This window comes from Lindgomyces ingoldianus, assembly GCF_010093535.1.
Source record: "Lindgomyces ingoldianus strain ATCC 200398 unplaced genomic scaffold BDR25scaffold_21, whole genome shotgun sequence".
NCBI classification, from domain to species: Eukaryota; Fungi; Ascomycota; class Dothideomycetes; order Pleosporales; family Lindgomycetaceae; genus Lindgomyces; species Lindgomyces ingoldianus.
In genome coordinates this window covers 40,150-63,478 of record NW_022985182.1, presented here as the reverse complement: position 1 = coordinate 63,478, position 23,329 = coordinate 40,150, and the positions used below count along the sequence as shown (strand labels likewise).

The 23,329-nt window shown below is 45.3% G+C and overlaps 4 protein-coding genes across 4 annotated transcripts; 2 read left to right on the top strand and 2 right to left on the bottom strand.

The window, feature by feature from the left end:
* The first annotated feature begins 3,554 nt into the window (after positions 1–3,554).
* On the top strand, positions 3,555–5,450 carry BDR25DRAFT_288685 (MFS general substrate transporter). The gene is made up of 3 exons (XM_033688407.1): positions 3,555–3,954; positions 4,012–4,109; positions 4,165–5,450. Exons 1-3 carry the CDS (start codon positions 3,759–3,761, stop codon positions 5,233–5,235), a joined length of 1,365 nt encoding a protein of 454 aa, XP_033546064.1. The 5' UTR covers positions 3,555–3,758; the 3' UTR covers positions 5,236–5,450.
* Positions 5,451–5,953: 503 nt separating this feature from the next.
* Positions 5,954–7,461, bottom strand: BDR25DRAFT_47414 (uncharacterized protein). The gene has a single exon (XM_033698623.1). It carries the CDS (start codon positions 7,399–7,401, stop codon positions 5,998–6,000), a length of 1,404 nt encoding a protein of 467 aa, XP_033546063.1. The 5' UTR covers positions 7,402–7,461; the 3' UTR covers positions 5,954–5,997.
* Positions 7,462–8,440: 979 nt separating this feature from the next.
* BDR25DRAFT_288683 (nonribosomal peptide synthetase 7) lies at positions 8,441–16,205 on the bottom strand (the record flags this gene model as incomplete). The annotated part of the gene is made up of 1 exon (XM_033688406.1): positions 8,441–16,205. One exon carries the CDS (start codon positions 16,203–16,205, stop codon positions 8,622–8,624), a length of 7,584 nt encoding a protein of 2,527 aa, XP_033546062.1. The 3' UTR covers positions 8,441–8,621.
* A 478-nt stretch (positions 16,206–16,683) lies between these two features.
* On the top strand, positions 16,684–17,910 carry BDR25DRAFT_371749 (l-allo-threonine aldolase; the record flags this gene model as incomplete). Its single annotated transcript, XM_033697197.1, has 1 exon — positions 16,684–17,910. The coding sequence occupies one exon, from the start codon at positions 16,684–16,686 to the stop codon at positions 17,908–17,910; it is 1,227 nt and encodes a 408-aa protein (XP_033546061.1).
* Positions 17,911–23,329: the final 5,419 nt, after the last annotated feature.

The following is a 23,329-nucleotide window of genomic DNA, read 5'->3' as shown; positions in this document are numbered from 1 at the left end:
AAGAGCTTTATTATATTATCTACACTTTTAAACTAAAACTAGTCTACTTTAGCTAGGTATCCTAGCTCTAAATAATTCTTTGCAATACTAGCTATGTGTTTTTATATTAATGCTATGTGTGCACACTTGCTTTAATAGTAATTTAAATTAATATTAAGCTTATCTATAATAAAAGCTTACTATTATTTAAACATAAGTTTTTTACTATTTATAAAGATCTTAATCTTAAGTGTATATTTAGTAAAGTAGATTTACTAGGTCTAAAAAGTGCCTAAAAGGTCTCTTACACTTAGAGTAGTAAGAGTAGTGTAAAGTGTTATTAAAAGTAATTTAGTAGTTAGTAAAAGTTAACTAGCTATTTTTAGCTAAATTAGCTACTTAAGCTATACTTATAATTAAATAATTTAATTATTAATAAATATACTGCTAGAAGTTAACTCTAAATTAAGTAAAAGTATAGCTTTAGGTGCTATAGAAGTAGGTTTAGCTGTTAACATAAATTATTAATTAACTTTAAAGAGCCTACTTTAGCTAAAGTGTATTTTAATTCTAGAATTAAAGAGTAGTTAGTTAGACATTAGTAGTTACTTTTAATTTTAATAAGTTATTAGTAGTCTTTAGGTTTCTACCTTAGCGCACTTTTTATAACTTTTTTAAAAGTAATTTTAATTATAAGGGATAAAAAGTTCTAAACCTAAAAGCTTTAGTTAATAAAAAGTCTTTAAAATTCTATCTATAGACTAAATAGTTTAATATAACAGTGTGTAAGTATTATAACCTAAACTAAATTAAACATGTTTTAGAGCTTAGACACAGTTAAATAAATAATTAGTGTAATATTATTAATAAGGCTATTACTAGTAAAAGTAAGTTTTCTACTATAATGTAATAGCACAGGCAAGATAATAAGTCTAAATGTAGTAGAAATCTACTTAGAGGCATATAAAAGTGTGTAGGGACTTAGAACCTAGGAATGCTACTAACACCTATAGGCCTTGTATAAAAGGATATTAGAAAACTACTAAGCTAGCTACAGGGGCAAGGTGCAACTAAATACATAGAGGAATAGGGGTACAGCAGAGGGCAGGGCAGAGTCGGGGCCAGGTCGAGTCAGGGTCGAGCCAGGGTCGGAGCCGATACAGGGACCTTCGGATAGGTTCCGGGCGACCCGAGATGGAACGATTCATGAGAATTGTTACAACTTGTAGTTAGTAGCTTATAGCCTAATCGTGGGTCGTAACACAACTATAGAGATATAAAAAGGTAGAAGCTAAAAAAACCTTTTTCTTAATAGCCAGCTGCTTATATAAGCTAGAGATTAACTATTCTAGAATAATAATATAAATAGACGTGTAGCTCTATAGTAAGATTTTTAGCTAATTCTATTAAGTAGTTCTAAAGATAGAGCTGCTTATTAAGAAGAATTTTGTATATGTTTTATGTTAGCTGTAAGAACAGAGCTTTTTACCACTGCGCTAATACAACTAAATAGATGCGAATAATTAACTAACAGTTAATTGTTGCGTACAGAATAGTATGTATACCTGTTGCACGTAAGCGCTATCTCAGCCTTACATTAGCTAGCTTAGTAGTTTTGCTAGCTTAGTAGTGTAATCTGTTAGCACTTTTGTAAAACTTTATTTTATTAAAGTTAGAAATATTATTCTTACAAATCTTATAACGTACATTACAGGCAAGTTGCTTATACACCTAAGCTACTTACTTTTGCTAAGACTTTACTAAACTACTTTTTTTTACACTAGTCTATTTCTAACAACACTACTTAAATATGCTAAAAGAATGTTAAATATAGTTTATACTTTAAGCTTTTAAATAAAACATAACACTTTTAAAGTAACATGCTATAGCTATGTATAAGGTCTTTTAAAAGATAATAATTAACTAACACACTAAATAACTTTTATAAGCTAATTTTACAGCTAACTTATAAGCGCTAGGTATTAATAAAAAGTAAATAATTATTAAGTATATACTTATGCTATATATAGAAGGATTTTCCTCTTAGCTAGTAGCTATAGCTAATATAGCTAATTTTTTACACACTAAGCATAATTTAGGCTATATTAGCATAAACTAGCTTAGTATATGTATAAAATGTTATCTAAAGCTTAAAGTAAAGTTTTAAGCATAAGTATAGTTAGTAAATATCTAGCTTATTATAAAGCTTATTTTATTAAAGTTATACATATTATTATTTTAAATGCTATACTTAGCTTTAATATTCTTTATAAAGCTAAACTAGCTTTAAATTAGCTTAAAAATTTTATAAAAAGCTTTTTTATAGTTATACTTATACCTAAACTTTACTTTAAGCTTTAGATAACACTTTATAAATATACTAAACTAGTTTATACTAACATAGCCTAGATTATACTTAGTGTGTAAAAGATTAGCTATATTAGCTATATCTGCTAGCTAACAGGAAAATCTTTATATATATATAGCTTAAATATATACTTAATAATTATTTAATTTTTATTATTATCTAGTCTTTATAAGTTAGCTATAGAATTAGCTTATAAAAGTTATTTAGTGTGTTATTTATTATTCTTTAAGAAACCTTATACATAGATATAGCATATTCCTTTAAAAAGTATTATGTCTTATTTAAAAGCTTAAAGTATAAGCTGTATTAAACATTATTTTAGCAGACTTAAGTAGTGTTATTAGAAATGTATTAGTATAGAAAGAGTAGTTTAGTAGGGTCTTAGTAAAAGTAAGTAACTTAGGTGTGTAAGCAACTCGCCTATAGTGTATGTTATACTTTATAATAACTAATTTTTCTAAATTAGTTAATATTTATAAGTTACCTTTATAATTACATTATAGAAGTCTACTATTAAGTTTTTAGACAAGTGTAGTTTTAAAAACTTTATACATTACTATAGTAATTTAAATGCTTAAAATTTAGCTTTTTAAATTACTTAAAAGCTAAAAGTATTTAATCTTTTCTATTAGTGTATTAAAGGTTAATTAGTAGATTTATTATTAATTATAGTGTAAGGTGCTAAAATTTTATTAGAGTAGACTGTTCTCTTATATAAACTACTTGCTTGTAAAATACAACTTTAACTATAAAGTCTATTATAACCTAGATACATAATCTGTTTTAGTACTATACAACAAAGTAGTTTTATTTTAGTTAGTAGCAATAGAGCAGCTGAAAATATATAGCCTATGTAAATTGCGTTTAAAATAATTTATAGTTTATTAATTATTTTTCGCTAACACTTACTTTACAACAACTCTTCGAAATTACTTATCTATAGCCCCTACCACCTACTCTCTTTGTCCACCACAACAGTTCGACCCTTTAAGCCTGACATAGCACCAGCTTACAGCAGGGTGTGACCCTAGGTATCACCGGCCCGTAGCACTGAGCGGAAATGTACAGGCGCGACTAAAAGACTGCACCGTGAGCCTCTCCGGGGCTCCGGCGAGGGATCGGGGTATGCCGGAACTCCGGTCCATTCCTTAAGTACCCCAGCTGAGACCCATTATTTTGTCTCTGATCTGCTGATCTTCCAAGAAGTTTAATGTTGGTTTTCTGTCCTATAACTTGAGGATCTTTAAGCTGACCAAAGTACGTGCGCTTCCTTAGCATAAGCGCCGGAACTACCGGCGATTTTTCAACGGTCTTAGTGCTTAAAATATTACCATCGGGTTCTTCGACTGTGCATCTCCCTGCCATCGATTCCGCTGTGTGAAGGCCATCATCTCAACTTCCACATCTTACAATGGCTCAAGGGCCAGTTGAACTCGACAACTTCAATGCGCGCATATTGAATGACGTCTCCGTGCAACAAAATGCACAAAACGACAGCTTCGAGCCTCAAGTTCTAAGAACTGAATTCTCCTTACCACCTGTCGACACGGGAAAGGAGGCATGGCTGTTCCTGGGCGCTTGCTGGGCTATTGAGGCTTTGGTATATGGTGAGTCAATATCAGCGCGTTTGCATCATTCATCTAGGCTCACGTTGGAGTAACCAGGGTTCGGCTTTTCGTTCGGCGTCTTCCAGGACTTCTACAGCAATCATGAGCCATTTGCGGGCTCAAGCCATATCGCCGTCATCGGAACCACCACAATGGTGAGGAAAGCACAGCAGCGCGTCTCATTGCAACAGGGACTAACTAAGACACTAGGGAGTCCTGTATATGGGAACACCTTTTGTTCTTGCGCTATGCCGGCTCTACCCTCGTTGGGCACGATGGTTCACGTTTATGGGGCTCTTCGTTGCTTCCCTGTCCATGGCATTGAGTTCCTTCTGCGACACCGTGCCTCAACTCATCGGAACACAGGGAATTCTTTTCAGCATTGGCGGCTGCTTCGCTTATTGCCCTTGCGTATTGTATATCGAAGAGTGGTTTGCCAAACGCAAAGGTATGGCTTATGGTATCATGTGGAGCGCCGCAGGGTTTGGAGGTGTCGTCCTTCCTCTGCTCCTCGAGAGTCTCCTCAATGATCTTGGGTTCCAGACAGCCACGAGGATCTGGGCTGGTGTCCTCTTTGCAACCTCGGCCCCTTTGGCCTTCTTTATCAAGCCCAGACTGCCCTACTCATCTAATACTCGCGCAAAACCGTTCAACCTGAGATTCGTCACATCCAAATTGTTTGCCCTACATCAAGTCGCCAATATTATCCAGGCGACTGGCTTTTTCCTCCCAGGTATCTACCTGCCAACCTACGCCCGCAAGGCCTACGGCGCTTCGACTTTCTTGTCAGCATTGACAGTCATACTAGTCAATATAGCCGCGACGATCGGCCTTGCGATCATGGGCTCACTAACCGACAAGGTCCACGTCACGACGTGTATAATCACCTCAGCAATGGGTGCGGCTACATCGGTTTTACTGATTTGGGGACTCTCAGCATCCCTGCCTGTCTTGTACGTGTTCTGTATCTTTTACGGGCTGTTCGCTGGGTGCTGGCCGTCGATATGGCCGGGAATCATGAAAGAAGTCGCTCAGAGAGGTGAGAGTGACGGTTACGGTTACGTTGACCCGCTGATGGTGTACGGCCATCTGTGCATAGGGAGAGGAGTCGGGAACGTAATATCCGGTCCCCTGAGTGACGCGCTTATTAAGGGAATGCCGTGGCAGGGACAAGCTATGGGGGGCTACGGAAGTGGATATGGCAGTTTGATCATCTTCTCTGGCCTGACGTGCCTTTTGAGTGGGATGAACTTCCTATGGAAGTGCCTGGATTTACTATGAGGAAGTGGATCGTTGCTCAAGAACTAGATATCTTCCGCAACGATTGAATGGCTTCCTAGCTTCGGAGCTCTGGACGGTCGTAGGGATGTTTGGTTGAGCCAAGCTCTATGAGATCGAACTTCTGTGTCATGTATCTTAAAGCATTTGGACGGTTGAAGTGGACCGTCAGGGTCCAATTTATCGGTACTATTCGCAAACGCTATGGAATCCTTAACGAAGTATTCATGGTTTTGTTATTATTCATGGTTCGCTTAATTATGTCACATCGAAGGTCACAGCTCATATATTTCGTTGCAAGTCACAAATCTCGCAACTGGCAGGTGACATAGGTCGCATATAGATGGGGATCACCGGGGACAGCGCCATGCTCTTAGGACATGATGGGGACTTCCGGCCCGGTCGGATTAAAACCTCGTCCAGTGCGGGCAGCCAAGCTACAGGTCTCCCTTAGCCAGCGGTCATGGCATTATATGTTGCATTGAGAATGAGAACAGCATGTTATTGTGTAGTGAGCAGTCGCTCTACCAAGTTCTATATTTTTTGCGCCATTTCATTTTGCGGGCGAAGTCTTAGATCAAATGTGGAATTCTTGGTCTTGATGCATTGTATTAGCTACTAATATAGTTATGGTGAGTTTTGCCTCTTGAACTCCGCTAGTTTCTAGCTGAGACCGAGTATAAAATTATACACCAAAGCAAGAGAGTCTAGCTACTCCTGTTGAGAGATTGGAACGAGAGGGTGATGTGCGAGGAAGCTCGAAGTCTAGGATGATCCTCTTGCCATAACCAGGCGACGAAAACTATCTACAATCTGTCCCATGCCAAATGGAGGGCTCAAAACGTTAACATTTCCTCCTCCAAGTACAACTCCGAATATCGTGTCTGCTGTCTGCGTCAGCATTCCCCGCTGTCGAATCAACTCGAGCTCCTTCTGAATCTTGACAAATGTGAGCGAACAGATATGCAACAGCACCTGACCACGCATATCTACGTCTAGGTTCCGCAGGCCCTCCAGACGTAACGCGGATAGCGCCTCTGCCTCCTCGAGCCGTAGATGCGGCCTAGTGAGCTCTACACACAGTATTTCGTACATGCTGCTCACATTCATGTGGCATGAAAGCAACTGCAATGCTACGTCTGTGTCGACCTTGTCGCTGCGACCCAATGTGCTGCCTTCATGGCGGGATCCAGCACTTCCTATGTACAGCGAACTGCCATCTAGCACCACCCCAGGGCATGTAAAACTCGCTAGAAGTTCGAGAAATGCGTCCGAATGCTGCAGAGTCTTCACCAGCATACTGTTGTCGTCGCTCCAGGGGCGGTTTCCCTCCCTGAATTCCCGGAGATTATGCGAGACTTTCGTATTGAATTCCATCAGCCTGCTCATGATTGTGCAATTTGCTTCCACTTGGGGCGTTGGTGCGTCTGATTGGTCCGACGACGAGAGCGGGAGCAAGCTATTCCAGAACAGACTGCGGGTCTCCTGCGGCATATGGTCAAACGACGTCGCCTCGGGCATACTTTGTACAGTTCCGGAGGACATGGTGGTCATGGCCTCGATGAAAGTTCCACTGTCCGCGTTTTGATTCGCATAGGGGATGGTGACATTGATCGTTGGCGGCATGGCTGTCGCTCTTGTCTGATCATCGGCGAGATTGTGTATTGTACTTCCCCCTAAATCTACCATTTTGCTTAGTTCGTGCCATTGACGGTCGATCTCAAGGGATGACAATAGTCCACCCTGCGAACCTGCTATTGGAGATGACGATGGCTTCTCAGAAGTGATACGCTCAGGGCGATGCTCTAGTGGTGTGGCATGATGCCGCTCGTCCAGGCTCTCGAGAGTCTTAGTCACTGAATATTTTTGGTTTGCTTCGATGGATGGTCCTCGAGGCCGTTTCCGATTCCTTTGGATCGGCTTGTCCATATCTTCATTTCGACTCTGCTGTGCCTCAAGAGTTGTGATACATCGTACCTGTGCCTCTCTGCATCGTCGGCATTGTTGCAGTTGTGCAATGCCCCGGTGGTGAGATCGCTCGCAGCGCGTCTTCATCGTTCTGCATCGATCGCACGCTGACCGCCGACTGACATCTTCTAACCGTAGTCCATCTTCGATATCTGCGTCCTGATCCCGATCAAGCATGATGAAGGAAAAACAGTGGTTCATCGAACATGAGACTTCTGTACAAATGTGGTACTTTGTAACTAATATTATTGTCTCCTCTTCGTCGTATGCAGTGAGATGGCACAGCTACTCCTATAAGTAACTCCCACCCAGACAGATCGTCCTCTCATGGCCCCCATGCAATGGGATGACATAACGTGTTCCCACAAGTAAGCCGATTACGTAAGCGCTGATCAGTCAAAAACTCACTAAACACTCCGAAAGTCAAACCTTAATATCTCAACAATGGCTTAGTTCCTAGTAGATTCTGAAATTCTACAATTGAGCTTTACTATTAAATTGATAAGCTCTACGTAAATTTAAAAGGAATCTACTGAGGAATCCTTAAGATATAATATCTTAGCTGAATTTTATGTGCTAAAATATAATATCTTTGAAGCAGTTCAAGTTGTTATTCTAGGAGCTCGATCAGGGTCTTGAAATACGTAGGGTGGTTTAAACATGCACTTCTAGAATATATTATTAAGCTCTTGTTGAGACACTAAGGTTAGAGTTTCGGAGATTTTAGTGAGTGTTAAGATGATCAGGTCCCTTGTGTGATCAGCTTGCTTGTGGAATATGTTACCTATACATATACGAGTTACTCTAATCCGAAACATCATCATCTCTACTGCTGCATGCAGTGTGACAGCCAAGCAAGTCCTGGTTTGGTCTAGCACTGGGCAATTCGTGGCCCCGTCAATATAATTGCGTTTTATGCGACTGAGCTTCCAAATCTCCTCTAGCAATGCCTTGTTCCGCGACCAAAAACGCCCCGGGCGATACACTGGGGTGGGTATCGGGTGATGAATATCAGAAAGGTCGCTGGCCAATTGGCGGGGCAGCTAACATTGCACACAGCGTGTCTCTATAATTAGCTGCTAGTGGATGAATCGCTCGCAATGGGGCGTTGAAGTTAATAAAGCAGTATGCAGGAGAGAGTCATATGAGGTCCGTGAGGCAGCTTCCTGGTGCTCTTATCATGTTTATGTTAGCTTAAATGCTTGGTGTAATTTTTTAGTTGCTATAGAGGATTCTGTCTCAAGAAAGTACCTTAGTGATATTGCAGAGTAATCGAGTACTAATTACTACATGGAAGTCAAATGAAGGCTGTTACTTCGATATCTAAACGAGTGTAGCCTCTTTTCTATACTCGTATCTATTAATCTAAAAAGTAAATAGTGAGTGTATTCGACTATTCACCCACCCAAAGGTGAATAAATCTATAAGCATCCAACAACGGGTATTCCAACTTCGCCAGAAGTGGATCTTTCCACTCGCACAGCGTCGATACGGCGCACATAATTTCGCGCAGAGTGCTCGTCTATTAATGGCACGGGATAGACGTCGCCGCCGAAAACGTGTTCGCCGATAGATGAGCCTGTAACCATGGCGGCCGCACTTTGGCCATCGGTGAGACCGTCAAGCACAGCGGCGATGCGAGCCAGTGGACTTTTCAGGTTGGCGGCAGCATAGGTTAATGCCCGTTCCCGCCATGTGGAAAAGGGTACGATCTCCTGACCAGCACTGGCGGCACTCATCAGCTTGAAGAAGTGGTTGAAGCTCGGTGCATGCGGATTCGCAAAGTCATAGTCCTGGCCAACTCGATGCAGGTCCCGCGTCATCACGGCAACAATGGTCTTGCACAGGTAGTCGATGGGTAGCACGGCCGAGAGATCAGCGTCTAACGACGGGAAGGCGTCCATTTCAAGGCTCCCGGCGATGAGGTTGTGCAAGAAGTCGCCACGGTCGAGCCGGAAGTGGCCAGTGGCGGACGAGGCCGTGACGAAAGGCAAGCGGTACACAGATGCCTTGGCGCCGCGCCATCGTGCCGCTGCCACCATCCGCTCCGCCATGTATTTCGAAGTAGCGTAGCCATATTCGGGTTCCTCCTCCGTCACCTCGTAGCCCATGTATTTGGGTAGGGTGGACATGGTGGAGACAAGATGCACGGCCTTGCCACGGCCTTTCGAGGCCAGGCGCAGGACCTCTTGAGCACTTACGATGTTCGGGCCGATATAGTCTACCAGCGGGCGCATCCAGTCCACGAGTGCGCCCGAGTGGCAGATGGCATCGACGCGGTCCGCCAAATGGTCAAACGCTTCTTGGGACAGGCCGAAAAGGGGTTGTGCCAAGTCGCCAACGACCGGATGGAGCAGCTGAGCGTAGTTAGACCTCCAGAGGCCGTAGCCGGCGAGCTTGGCCAACAAACGCTGGAGAGCCTGATCGACAGAGTCGGCACGCACCAAGCAATGGGCGGCGATTCCTAGCTCAAGTAGTTCTTGCACGATAAAGGCGCCGACGAAGCCTGTAGCACCCGTGACGAAGACGGACTTGGGAGGCGCTATGGCCTGTGCGGCGTTGTTGAACGTGATGCTGGGGTCCAGGCAGCCCCTTGTGACGGCAGCGATATTGAGCCACGGCGTCTCCGATACCGGCAGGGTGGTTGGAGGAATGATGCTGGCGTACGAATGATCCGGCTCGTCTTTGTGCAGCTCGGAGAGGAGGAACTGGCTAAGTGCCCGGAGGTTAGGATGTTGGAATGCGAACCTGGCCGTCAGAGTGAGGCCGGTCAGTTTCACCAGCTGGTTGCGCATCAGGACCGCGGTCAACGAGTCGATTCCGATGCCTTGTAGCGGCTGGTTGACATCTACGTCATCCGGAAGCGCAAAGCCCAAGGCCTTGGCCACCGTTTCTCGGACCATGCCCAGCACAATGCTGAGGTGTTTTTCGGGGGCGGAGTCGCTCAATGCCTTGCGCAGGTCCCAGCCTCGGAGGGCCGGCCTCTCCCGCTCCCGCCTCCCGACCCGTTCCCGCCCACAACCCTGGCCAAGCAGGGAGCGGAACAACGGCTGTATGTCGCCTCGCTCCTCAAGGTAGTTCCCAAGCCGTTCTGGATCCAATGCGGCGGCCACAGTGAGTGCACGGCCGCTGCGTACCGCCTTCTCGAACAGCGCTAGGCCCTCTTTCGGGGTGAGCGGGTCGAGGCCGAGTTGGTCGAGGTGGGCAAGGGTTGTCCCAGTGATTTTGGCAGCCATGCCGTCCCCCTCCCAGGCACCGTATGCGACCGAGGTGCCTGGCAGGCGCTGCGAACGACGCAGGTGCGCGAGCGCGTCGAGGAAGGTATTGGCGGCAGCGTAGTTCGCGTGGCCCGGCATGCCCATGACGCCGAAGGTGGAGGAGAACATGACAAAGAGGTCCAAGTCCGCCCGCATATCCAGTGTTAGCTGGTGCAGATGCCATGCGCCATCCACCTTTGGCACAAGGGCCGTAGCGCATCGCTCAGGAGTCAAGGCGGTAAGGACACCATTGTCCTGTGCGCCGGCGGCATGGACCACACCCCGCAGCGGCCGTCTAGCGTCGAACATTGCCATGACTGACTTTACCCTGTTGAGGTCGGCCACATCACAGGCGACCATGGTAGCTTTGGCGCCCAGCCTACCAAGTTCAACCACCAATTCCTCCGCACCGGGGGTTTCTTTGCCGCGGCGCGAGGTCAGCACCAGGTCGCAGATGCCGTGTTCGCTTGCCAGCCACAGGGCGACTTGTCGGCCGAGACCGCGAAGACCGCCTGTGATAAGCACCGCACCGTCCCGTCGAAGGAGTCGCTCCGTCACCGGCTTCAGTTCCGATTCCACGCGCTGCATCCGCGGCACAAGCACTACCCCCTGGCGCACGGCACATTCTGGCTCGGTGTCTAGCATCAACGCCGGGGCGAGGGCGTTGGACGCAGCCTTCTCCTTAGCCAGATCGATCAACCGCAGGCGCAGCTCTGGGTGCTCGTTGCGGGCAGTGCGCATAAGGCCCCAGAGGGGTCCCGCACCGACACCCGAGACCCGGTCGTCGTCGCCAGCACCCACTGCGTGTCGAGTGACCCACACAAGCGACGGCGCAAACTCCACCTGGGCAGCCCTCTGCAACTGCGCTAGGGCCCTTGTGGTAAAGTCACGTGCCTGGCCTGGGACATCATCTGCATCTAATGAGTCCCACAAGCATAGTAGGCCATTCAGATCTTCGGCATCTTCGATATTCCTGACCTGGCGCAGCTGAATGCCAGCCTGCGCCAAGGCCATCTTCACCTCCAATGTCCATGTCGTTGCCACGTGACCTGTGTCCTCAGCGAGACACAGCAAGCCCCATGAGCCGCTCACGGCGATATTGCCGGTATCGACCCGATGCCAGCCGATCTCAAGCTCCAGGGGGTCCACGTGATCTTCGTTTGTTTGAACTGGATGCTGTGGTGCGCCATTGACGATATTGGTATAGAGGAGTTCAGTGCCTCTCCCACGTAAGGGTGGGAAGTGCTCCCTCTGGAAGGCATACGTCGGCAGCTCCACACGTTGGCAGCAACCGAAAGGTTCAAAGTAACCGGTCCAGCTAACGGGCACATGCCGCACATGTAGATCTGCCAGGCTTCGCTGCACCACCGACGCGCCGTGCTTACCAGGAACGAGCGACGGCATCCAGGCAATTGAATCGTCGCCGGCGAGGCACGCCGCACCCATGGCGGACAACACGGGCTGCGGGCCTAGCTCGAGGAAAACGCCAACGCCCTGTTGATGCAGTGTCTGGATGCCATCGGCAAAGCGAACTGCCCTGCGTACCTGGAGGACCCAATAGTCTGGTCGTTCGAGCTGGCCTGCTCCAGCCAACTTGCCAGTCAGGCTGCTGATGATGGGCAGCTGTGGTGGGTGGAATTGCACCGTCTGAGCCACTGCTTGGAACTCTGCCAACATGCCGTCCATATGGTGCGAATGGAATGCATGCGACACGTCGAGCAACTTCACTTTGCGGTCCTGCCGGGCGAAATAGGCCACCATTCTCTCGATAGCATCAGTGTCACCAGATGCCACCGTCTGTATTGGCGTGTTGTGGCCAGCGATGTCGACCTTGCTTACGAGCCCAAGTATCTCGATAGCCGTTGTCACCTCTTCCGCGCTGGCTTCTAACGAAACCATGCTGCCATGGAGAGAAACAGCCTGCATCAGCCGGCCACGTGCTGCGACGAGACGACAGGCATCAGATAGATTCAAGATGCCACTAACGTGTGCGGCAGCGAGCTCACCCACACTGTGGCCGAGAGCCAGATCTGGCTGCACACCCCAGCTCTTCCAGAGACACCACAAGGCTACCTCCAAGGCGAAGAGAGCCGGCTGGGCGAAGTCTGTGCGCTTCAGCAGCGCGGCGGCGTCACTGCTAGGGGTCGCGTGCATAACCTCCATTAGCGGCGTCTCTAGCTGGGTGAACTTGGCCGTGATCTCATCCAGTGCTTCGCGGAACGCGGGGTAAACTTCGTAGAGGTCCTTGCCCATGCCCAAGACTTGACTGCCCTGACCAGTGAAAAGCATGGCTAGGCATGGCTCCTTGCCGTGATTTCTGATAGGCACTACCCTTGAGACCGAGTCCAGTGTCTCCAGAAGCTCGGCCTTGTCTTTGGCCATTAACACTAGTCGCCGTTGGAAGTGACTGCGAGTGGTGGCTAGCGAGCCGGCCACCTCACTGAGACGATCTTGGCCATCCTTGCTTGTACTCTTGATGTACTGTCGAAGCTTTTCAGCCTGCTGGCATAGCGCTGCATCGGTATGGCCTGACAGAAGAAATGGAATCTTGGGCGGCAAAAGGACTGACAACGGCCTAGAATTCACCTTCGGTAGCGGAGGCTCCTCCACTATAGCATGCGCGTTGGTCCCACCGATGCCGAATGCACTGATGCCTGCCCGTCGAGGCCGGTCGACTCTGGGCACCCAGGGCTGGGACTGATGCACGGGCGCCATCTTAGCACGCTGCCAGTCCACTGCCGGCGTAGGATTTTCGGCATGTAGAGTCCGGGGAAGTTTGTTATTGCGCATCGCTAATATGACTTTCAGCATGCCTGCGAGGCCGGCTGCTGCCTGTGTGTGCCCGACGTTCGATTTGGCTGAGCCGATCCACAGCGGCGCCACCTCAACTGGCCGACTTCCAGCAAACACCCCAGCCAGCGCCGCACCCTCAATCGGGTCGCCCAAGGTCGTCCCCGTGCCGTGGGCTTCAATGTAGTCGATATCTCCTGGCGTCAACCTCGACGCCGCTAGCGCGGTGCGGATGAGCCGCTCCTGGGCTCGCCCGCTCGGTACCGTCAGGCCGGCGGCGCTCCTTCCCACGTGGTTAACCGCTGTCCCGCGTAATACCGCATGCACCACATCACCATCACGGACGGCGTCGCTCAGCCGCTTCAGCACGATAGCCGTGCAGCCCTCGGCCCAGCCTGTGCCCTGCGAGTCTGCCGCAAACGCGCGGCATCGCCCATCGGCGGACATACCTCCGAGGCGGCTGAACTCGATGTGCATTGCTGGGTTGAGTAGGAGGGTAATGCCCCCGGACAGGGCCATGTCGCACTCACCCTGGCGGAGCGCATTGCAGGCCAGGTGCGTCGTCACCAGAGACGAGGAGCATGCGGTGTCGACCGTTAGAGTCGGACCCTCGAGGCCAAGCACGTATGACACACGGCCAGACATGGTGCCCCCAGCGGCGCCCGTCACGGCGTACCCGTCGAGATCTGTGAGCGCCTGTGGGGACGAATGCGCCGAGGTGCTGCACACGCCGATGTAGGCGCCAGTCTGGCTTCCGCGCAGTTGCTCGACGGTGTAGCCCGCGCGCTCAAATCCCTCCCAACATGTCTCCAGCATGACGCGCTGCGCTGGGTCCATAGCGCGCGCCTCTCTTGGAGATATACCGAAGAAGGACGCGTCGAAGTCATCGACTGAGGTGAGGAACCCGCCCCGACGGCAGTACGACTTACCGCCGGCCTCTGGGTTGGCGTCGTAGAGGGCGTCGGCATCCCAGCGGTCCTTCGGCACGTCGGTGATGACATCGGCACCGCGCTCGAGCACTTCCCAGTACTCCTCTGGGGTGGTGACGCCGCCGGGGAGCCGACACGCCATAGAGATGACGGCTATGTCTTCATTATCTTGCGCACGATGGCGTGGAAGAACGGGCTCCGTATTGATCTCCTCCGCCCCCTCTAGGTATGCCGCCAGTGTCTTGATAGTGTAATGCTCAAAAAGTTTCGTTGCAGACAGCGGCCAGCCAAGAAGCTTCTCCAGCTCCTTTTGCACTTTGACCACGCGTACAGAGTCGCCGCCGATCTGGAAGAAGTTGTCGTGGGTGCCGATGCGGTCGTGGCCCAGTACGCTCGACCAGATGAGCCGGATACTACGCTCCATCTCGGTCACTGGCCTGGCCGTGCCAGGGTGGATCGACTCCGTCGGATCTGGGAGGGCCTTGCGGTCGATCTTGTTATTGAGTGTCAAGGGGAAGGCCTCCATCTCGACAAAGAAGGCCGGCATCATATACGCCGGCAGTCTCTCCGACAGGAATAGACGCAGCGAGTTGTCGAGCGTCGGCTCGCCGGCGTCTCTGGGGGTAGACACGTTCGCATCCCGCATGTAGTACGCGACAAGCCTGTCGTCTCTGCTGACCACGACCGCCTCTGATATGTCGCTGTGGTTGGTGATAGCGGCCTCAATATCGCCTAACTCGATGCGGTAGCCACGGACCTTGACCTGCCCGTCCGCGCGGCCTAGCACGCTCAGCGTCTCTGGATACTGGAAACGGGCTAGATCGCCCGTGCAGTACAGGAGGCCCTCATGGAAGGGGTTATCAAGAAAGCGCGACCGAGTCATCTCGGGCTTGTTGTGATAGCCCTTAGCCAATCCAGCGCCGCCAATATAGAGCTCGCCGTCACACCCGAGTGGCACCGGCGAAAGGTCCTCACCGAGCACATACAGCCTGTAGTTGGCGATCGGCCTGCCAATGACTATATCCTGACCCTGGCGCACCTGCCAGACGCTCGCCCACACTGTCGCTTCGGTTGGACCGTACATGTTCCACACTGATCCTGCGCAGGGGAGTAGCCGCTCAGCCAGTAGTCGTGGCAGCGCATCGCCGCCGCACAGGATCTTGGAGAGATGGGGTTCTCCTTGCCAGCCCGCGTCCAACAGCATTTGCCAGGTCGCGGGAGTGCCCTGCATCATGGTAATGCCGTGCCGCTGAATCAGCCCGAGCACAGCGCCTGGGTCCTTGACCTCGTGTGCCTGGGCTACGACCGTTATTGCACCACAGAGCAGCGGCAAGAACAGCTCCAAGGCCGCGATGTCGAAAGAGATAGTCGTTACAGCGAGCAGCCGGTCCGTCCCGCTGCATCCTGGCTCCCGCTGCATCGAGCACAGCAGGTTAGACAAGGCCCCGTGGCTGATCTCCACACCCTTGGGCTTACCAGTCGAGCCGGACGTGTATATTACGTATGCGAGATCGTCTGCCCGCACATCCACTTCAAGGTTGCTTTTCTCAGCGTCCGAGTTCGCCATGTTGTCACGTGCCTCGTCTATGCTTAGGCGCGCGCCTCCCCAGGATGACAACGCGTCTTGTGTGCTGGCTCCAACAACGATGAGCTTCGGTCTAGCATCGTCTATCATGTAGCTAATACGATCTGCAGGAAAAGCCGGGTCGATGGGTACATACGCAGCACCTGTCTTCAACACGGCCAGCAGCACTACGACGAGGTCGACCGAGCGCTCCAGAGCAATGCCGACGAAGTCGCCACGCCCAATGCCTCGCTCCACCAAGACGCGGGCAAACCGATTCGCGAGCGCATTGAGCCCTCCATAGGTCAATTCCGTGTCGGCACAAATCAAGGCAGTCTTGTCTAAGTGGCTGTCCGCTGCGTGCTGAAGAAGGTGATGCAGGCAATGTCCCAGCGTCGTCGCGTCGTCGGTGGCATTGAATTGCCCAATTATCGTCTGGTAGTCTGCAGCCGAATTAGCGCTCATCTTGCCTATGAGTGGAAAGGTTCTCGGTTATTTGTGCTTTGTAAAGTCTGTAGAAATTGTTTAAAAAATTTGTTATCGAGCAGTGCGCCCCTTACTATCCTTAATCTTCACTCACTATTGCTTGCCCTGCCTCCACATCCTCAACTTTCCCCTTTAAGACACGACTGTCTGACTTGTTGCGCAGCTCCGATGGCTGGAGATAGCTAGTTGAGGGTTTCTTGCGTCCGACCGGACTGGTGGCCAACGGTCCGGGCCTCCATGTGCTCGGGCTGATCAGCATAAGCTATCGGAGGTCCGATTTAGCACTAGTGTACTAAAAAGGTTTAGCACTACTTACCCAGGTGGCTGTTCACTACTCCTCTAGTCTTGCAGAGTATATATGGCCTACGTCTCTTATCTCGAGATGTTTCCAGTAAAAGCCAGCATACACCTCCCAACCGACAAAAGTAACCGTTTCCAGAGCCCAGCTATATTTAAAATGGATATGCGGACGGTCACCTCTGAGAGGCCTCGGCACTTGAAGGATAACTCGACTTCCATCGGCTTCGATACTGAAACCAGCCGAGATGAATTTAGGATCGCCGATGCTCAGCAACAAGTACAAAGCCTTACCGGTCTGGCGTGGTCACACAGCAATGAGGCGTCAAACGACTTCCGATCCGATTTTTTTACCAAGCCTACATTGCCCATGCTCGAAGCCATCGTCACTACATCCCTTGGAGATGGTGACATGGATGAAGACACGACGACGAATTCCTTCCAGGGCTATGTTGCTGGTTTGGTAGGCCACGAAGCCGCTCTCCTTGTGGTCTCGGGCACTATGGGTAATCAGGTCGCCCTCCGATCCGCTCTCGGGACCCCGCCCCACTCAATCCTCGCCGACCATCGAGGCCACATTATCATCCTTGAAGCTGGTGGAGCGTCGAGCCTTTGTGGCGCCTTGATCAAAATGGTCGTTCCGTCTAACGGCCATCACCTCACCCTAGACGATATCAAGAAACACAGCACTATTACAGAAACCATCTACGACTGCCCAACCCGGGTTATCTGCTTGGAGAACACACTTTGGGGTACTGTTATGCCCCTCTCTGACATTCGCGCCATCTCCCAATGGGCACATGCCCAGGAACCCCCAATTCATATGCATCTGGACGGAGCTCGCCTTTGGGAAGCTGTTGCCGCTGGGGCTTGTACCCTCCGCGAGATTGGCGAATGCTTTGACAGCATCCAGCTGTGTTTCACAAAAGGTCTTGGTGCACCCATTGGGAGTATCATAACCGGGAACCCCGTCTTCATCAAACGCGCAAAATGGGGTCGTAAGCTTCTCGGTGGCAGCACCCGCGCTTCTGGTGTGATTGCCGCACCGGCCAGGGTAGCCATCGACGATGTTTTCTTCGGCGGGAAGTTGAACGCAGCGCAAGACAAGGCGAAACGCGCCTCGGCACTTTGGCAGCGGCTAGGTGGGAAACTTCTGATACCCACCGAGACAAATATGATTTGGCTCGACCTGGAAGCTTCTGGCTTGACACCTGAGGAGTTTTATCCCGTAGCTACCAAGTTCCATCTGAAAGTGGGCGAACCGATTCTTGGGCGCCTTGTCTTTCACTATCAGATCACCGATGAGACATTTACAAGGCTTTGCGATTTCTTCAGTCACGTTCTGAAAGATAGGGGCTCTCAAGCTATTTGCAACATTGTACATTAACAAAGAATTTAATTTCTAGTGTTTGCACATGCGGGGTCTAGAGGATTGATATGATCAAAGAGGTAGATGTGAAGGTTGATATGCATTTTCCTATTTAGGACCGCAGGTGCGTGAGCTTATAAAGAGTAAATTAAAGAAGCACAAACTAGAGAAAAGCTGTATTCTTAGTTGCACACACTCTTAGCTTGTATAAATAGGGTAGATGCCACAGTAAACTAGGACATGCGTCACGCTCTCCCTACAGACCTCTTGCTAGCAACAGGTCACATGTTTAAGTGCATATATAGCATTTCTTAAACCTCTAGGTCTTCTTAAGGATATACCTCTTAATACTATACAATATCTGTAAACGTTAACTAGAACGTGCCTATAACTCCCTCTATAAAGCTTCTAGTTATAAGGCTAGATGTTCTAGAACAGGCTTGTATAGCCTCACCTAACCTGTTTAGAGGTTACATAACCTATGTTTTATATATAAGTATAAATTCTAATGTGTAAGACTTAGCAGTAATTTATTTCTTCTACAATATACTTTTACTAAAGAATAAAGAAAAACTAGGAAATTAAACATAAAAATTTTTTAAGCACTTAAAAGCTTTTTTCTTTTTTTCTTTATTCTTACCTACTATAACTTAGCCTAGTTTATAAAGGTTAAAGTTAACACATTAGGTAATGTAACTAGAAGCATTCTAAGCTAACTAATCTCTAATAGAAAGTGTAGACTAAAGTAGTGTTTTATTAAATTCTTTTTTTAAAAGATAAGAAAAGTAAGATATAATTATAACGTACTCTATAGGCAAGTTGCTTTCACACCTAAGTTACTTACTTTTACTAAGACTCTACTAAACTACTCTTTTTACACTAATGCATTTCTAACAACACTACTTAGACGTGCTAAAAAAAACACTAGATATAGCTTACACATTAAGCTTTTAAATAAGATATAATACACTTAATGTTAGTTAACCGAGGTTCGATTAAACAAACGTACGCCTAAGGGGCGTACTAAGAGGTAAGTAGGCAAATATCTTCTTGTTATTAACTACTACCCTCTCTCTTTATACAAAGAAAGTAGGCTCTTAAGTACACATAGCCTCTAACACACAGGCTAGATAGCTAATATTTTAGGCAACTTAATTTAGCTGTACGTGTGTACAGACGCAGCTATACTTACTTATTTATATGTTAATTATACTTTTTTTTTTTAGAGCTAACTCTTAGTGCTTTTTTTATTTATAATATCTCTTAGCTTTTTAGCTTGTGTATAATTTAACCTACTTTTAGAATAGTGCTTATACTTAGCTAGAGTAAGAAAAAGTTCTTGCCTAACTATATAAAAAAGGTTATTAAAATTATGTGTTGTTTATCTTTTAAAGTTATTCTACTTTTATAGTGTGTACTTTCCTTTTAGCAGCTTACACATGTTAAAGAGGATGTACACTATATATAAAGCTTATTATTTTAGTAGAAGAGAGTCTATATTTATTCTATTATATAGAAGATCTAAATCTACCTCTTTATATAGAATTATTTTAGACACATGTGTAGCCCCTAATAACTTTTTATATAAGGTGTACAAAGACGCTATAGCTTAGGGGGGGGGTATAGGTTAATTGCCTTCTGTGCAGGCAATTAATCCCTAGGGGGGTAGAGAAGGGGGAGGGAGGTGTTAGTTAGTTGCCTTTTATGCAAGCAATTAATCTCTAGAGAGGTGGGGGAGGGAGAGAGGTGTTAGTTAGTTGCTTTCTATGTAAGCAATTAATCCCTAGAGGGGGGAAAGTGTTAGTTAGTTATTACTTTTTATGCAGGCAATTAATTAAAGGGGGGGTGTTAATAAGGTAGGCTACTAATAAAAAGCCTTCTCTGCATAGCTACACACGCAGTAGGTTTTTAATTATGCGGCTAGTATTATCTTCTCTGCGTGGCTACGCACGCAGTAGGCAAGTAGTTGCACAGCCTGTATTAACAGGAGGCTTTAGGGCGCATAAAGGCTTAGTAGTAAGCCCTCTTTATATAGCTACACACACAGCAGGTTGCTAATATTGTCTTTGTGCAATTAGTTAATCTAGGGGTGTGCATAATGCTTGTCTAAGCCCTCTTTGCGTAGCTACGCACATAGTAGAAGTAAACTATTTATATAGTAGCAGTTTTATTAATTCTTATAAATTTATCTGTTAAAGACAATATCCTCTGCGTAGCTACGCACACAGTAAATAGTTTATTAATAGACTAATTAGTGTTAGTTAACTTAGGTTTAATTAAATAAACATACACTTAAAAGGTGTACTAAAAAGTAAGTAGGTAAAGATCTTTTTATTATTAACTACTGCTTTTTTTATATATAAAGAAAGTAGGCTTTTAAGTACACATAGCCTCTAACGCATAGGCTAGATAGCTAACATTTTAGGCAACCTAATTTAGCTGTACGCGTGTACAGACGCAGCTGTACTTACGTACAGACACTTAAAGTAATATACTATAGCTATGTATATAAAGAAATTCTTTATAAAAGAGAAAAAAAATAACTTTATAAAAATACTATAAAAGTAGAACTAGAGCTAATTATAAACTAAGCTCTTTAAAGCAGTAATGCTGCACTAGTGCAAAGAGAAGATGTAGATACTAGGAGAAGTAAAAGGTAAAGAAACCTGTATAAAGTCTAGATTAAGTATTCTTAACTTAGAAAAAAAATTATTAAGCCTTATTTATTAAGCTTTATATAGATAGTGTAATTACTACACTTAAAAAACTATTTAAAAAATTAGACTATATAAAAATAAACGCTTTAATTACTAACAGCACTTTTATAGTTATAGTATATAACTTAATAAAGTATAAAAGTTAGATTTTTAACCTTTACTTTATATAAAAAGTAAAAAGTAAAATAACTTAACTATATAAAAAATCCTACCTAGTGTTTACTAGCTACTTAGATAAAAAAAAAAAATCTTACTTAATTACTAACTATTTAGAGAATACGCTAGAGACTACTTTTAGCTATAAAAGTAAGCCTAAGAGCTATATATAAAATGCATTTTAAACTACATACTATTATATAAGTATACATTTAATTAATAGATAAGCTTCTACGCACACTATACATAAAGCTACTAAAAGAGATACTGTTGGCAGTGGTGACACTCGGATGTGTCGTCACCATAGTCGCACGATAGTCGGATGTGTCGTCACACGATGGTCGGATGCGTCGGCACTATAGTTGTATGCATCTTAGCACAGTCTGTTGCCAAGAGTCACCCACTTATTTCGCATATATATAGACTCCTACAAAGGACTCCTCTAGCAATACATTCAATGCAGTTCCTCATGCCTCTAGTGCCTCACATAGCTTCATAGATACACTAGAACTTTCTACTAAATAGAATCTTCTAGGTTATACAACTTTTATATAAAGCTGCTAAATTAGGTTTATATTAGTTTAAAACATACTATAACTACTATAAAAAAAAAGCTAGATATGCACATATTTTATATAACCTCTACTTTTTAATTATAAATAAAATAGAGTATACTTTTAATATAATTAGCTTATAAATAGATAATACTTTAAGCATTATATAAAAAACTTTACATAGAAAGAAAAAAAAAACTATAGAAAGTAAATCTTTATATAAAAAGTAAGACTATACTATTTAAAAACTAGCTTATTAAATTTAAGAAAAAAAAGATTTAGCTTATATAAAATAAAGTTACTTTTACTTAAAAAAGTTAAGCAAAAGACCTTTATATAATTAATGCTATAGTAAAGAATGCTATATAATACTATGTGTTGAATAGGCTCTATGCTAGCTATGCAAAGCAAAGAGGTTTGCATGGTGTACAAATCGCGCAGGGAGGGTTGCAGGTAACTAGTGCTGATTGTTCTTGTTCTAAGTCTGTGCAAAGGAAAGGAATATTTCTCTGTTTATGCGTGCAACTGTAACACAAGACTATGTTATATAACGCCTAACAATATAACGTACTTCACGGGCAAGTTGCTTACACACCTAAGTTACTTACTTTTACTAAGACCCTACTAAACTACTCTTCTTACACTAATGCATTCCCCACAACACTACTTAGACGCGCTAAAAGAATGTTAAATATAGCTTACACTCTAAGCTTTTAAATAAGACATAAAACTCTTAAAGAAACATGCTGCAGCTATATGTAAAGTCTTATAAAAAATAATAAATAACTATAGCGCTAGACAACCTTTACAAGCTAATTCTACAGCTAAATTATAAAGGCTAGGCAATAAAAAGAAGTAGGTGATTATTAAGACTATACTTAAGCTATATGCATAAGGAATTTCTCTTTAGATAGCATTTATAGCTAATATAGCTAATTCTTTGCGCGCTAAGTGTAATCTAGGCTATGTTAGCATAAACTAGCTTAGTATGTTTATAAAGTATTATTTAAAGCTTAAAGTAAAGTTTTAAGCGTAAGTATAGTTAATAGGTATTTAGCTTAACGTACCTAACAGGTTAGCCGGCCACACAGGTTAGCTAGCTACTTTTGCTAAGCCCCCACCACACTCTACCTATCTACATAATGCCTTAACAACAACACTAGATTAAATCTTCTAAAGAATGTTAGATATAGCTTACTTTTTAAAGTTTTAAATAAGACTTAAAACTTTTTTTATAACACACTATAGCTATTTATAATGTCTTTTACATAACACTAAGTAATTAACGCGCTAGACAGCCTTTATAAACAGAATGCTAGCCTAAATTAAGGAATCTAACTAAGCTTAAAAAAAAGTAGTTATTAAGTATATACTTAAGCTTATTACACATAGATTTTTTCTTAACCTTGTAGCTATAGCTAATATAGCTAATTTCTTGCGCGTAGAGTGTAATCTAGGCTAGGTTAGCTTAAACTAGACTAGTATATAAGTTAAGCACTACCCTAAGTTTATAATAAAGTTTAATTATAAGTATAATTATAAAAAAGCACTTTATAAGAATCTAAAGGTTATTTAAGGCTAGTTTTACCTAGTAGCTAATATAAAAGCTAAGTACAGTATTTAAAATAAAAACATATATAACTTTAATAAGTTAAGCTTTATAATAGGCTAAATATTAACTAAAGCAGTTATTATAGCTTTAAAGAGATAAAAATAGCTAAAGGTAATAACGTACCTAACAGGTTAGCCGGCCACACGGGTTGGCCGGCCACTTTTGCTAAGCCCCTACTAAACTCTACCTATCTACATAATGCCTTAACAACAACACTAGATTAAATCTTCTAAAGAATGTTAGATACAGCTTGCTCTTTAGGCTTTTAAATAAGACTTAAAACTCTTTTTACAACGCGCTGTAGCTATCTATAATGTCTCTTACACAACACTAAGCAATTAACGCGCTAGACAGCCTTTACAAGCAGAATGCTAGCCTAAATTAAGGAATCTAACTAA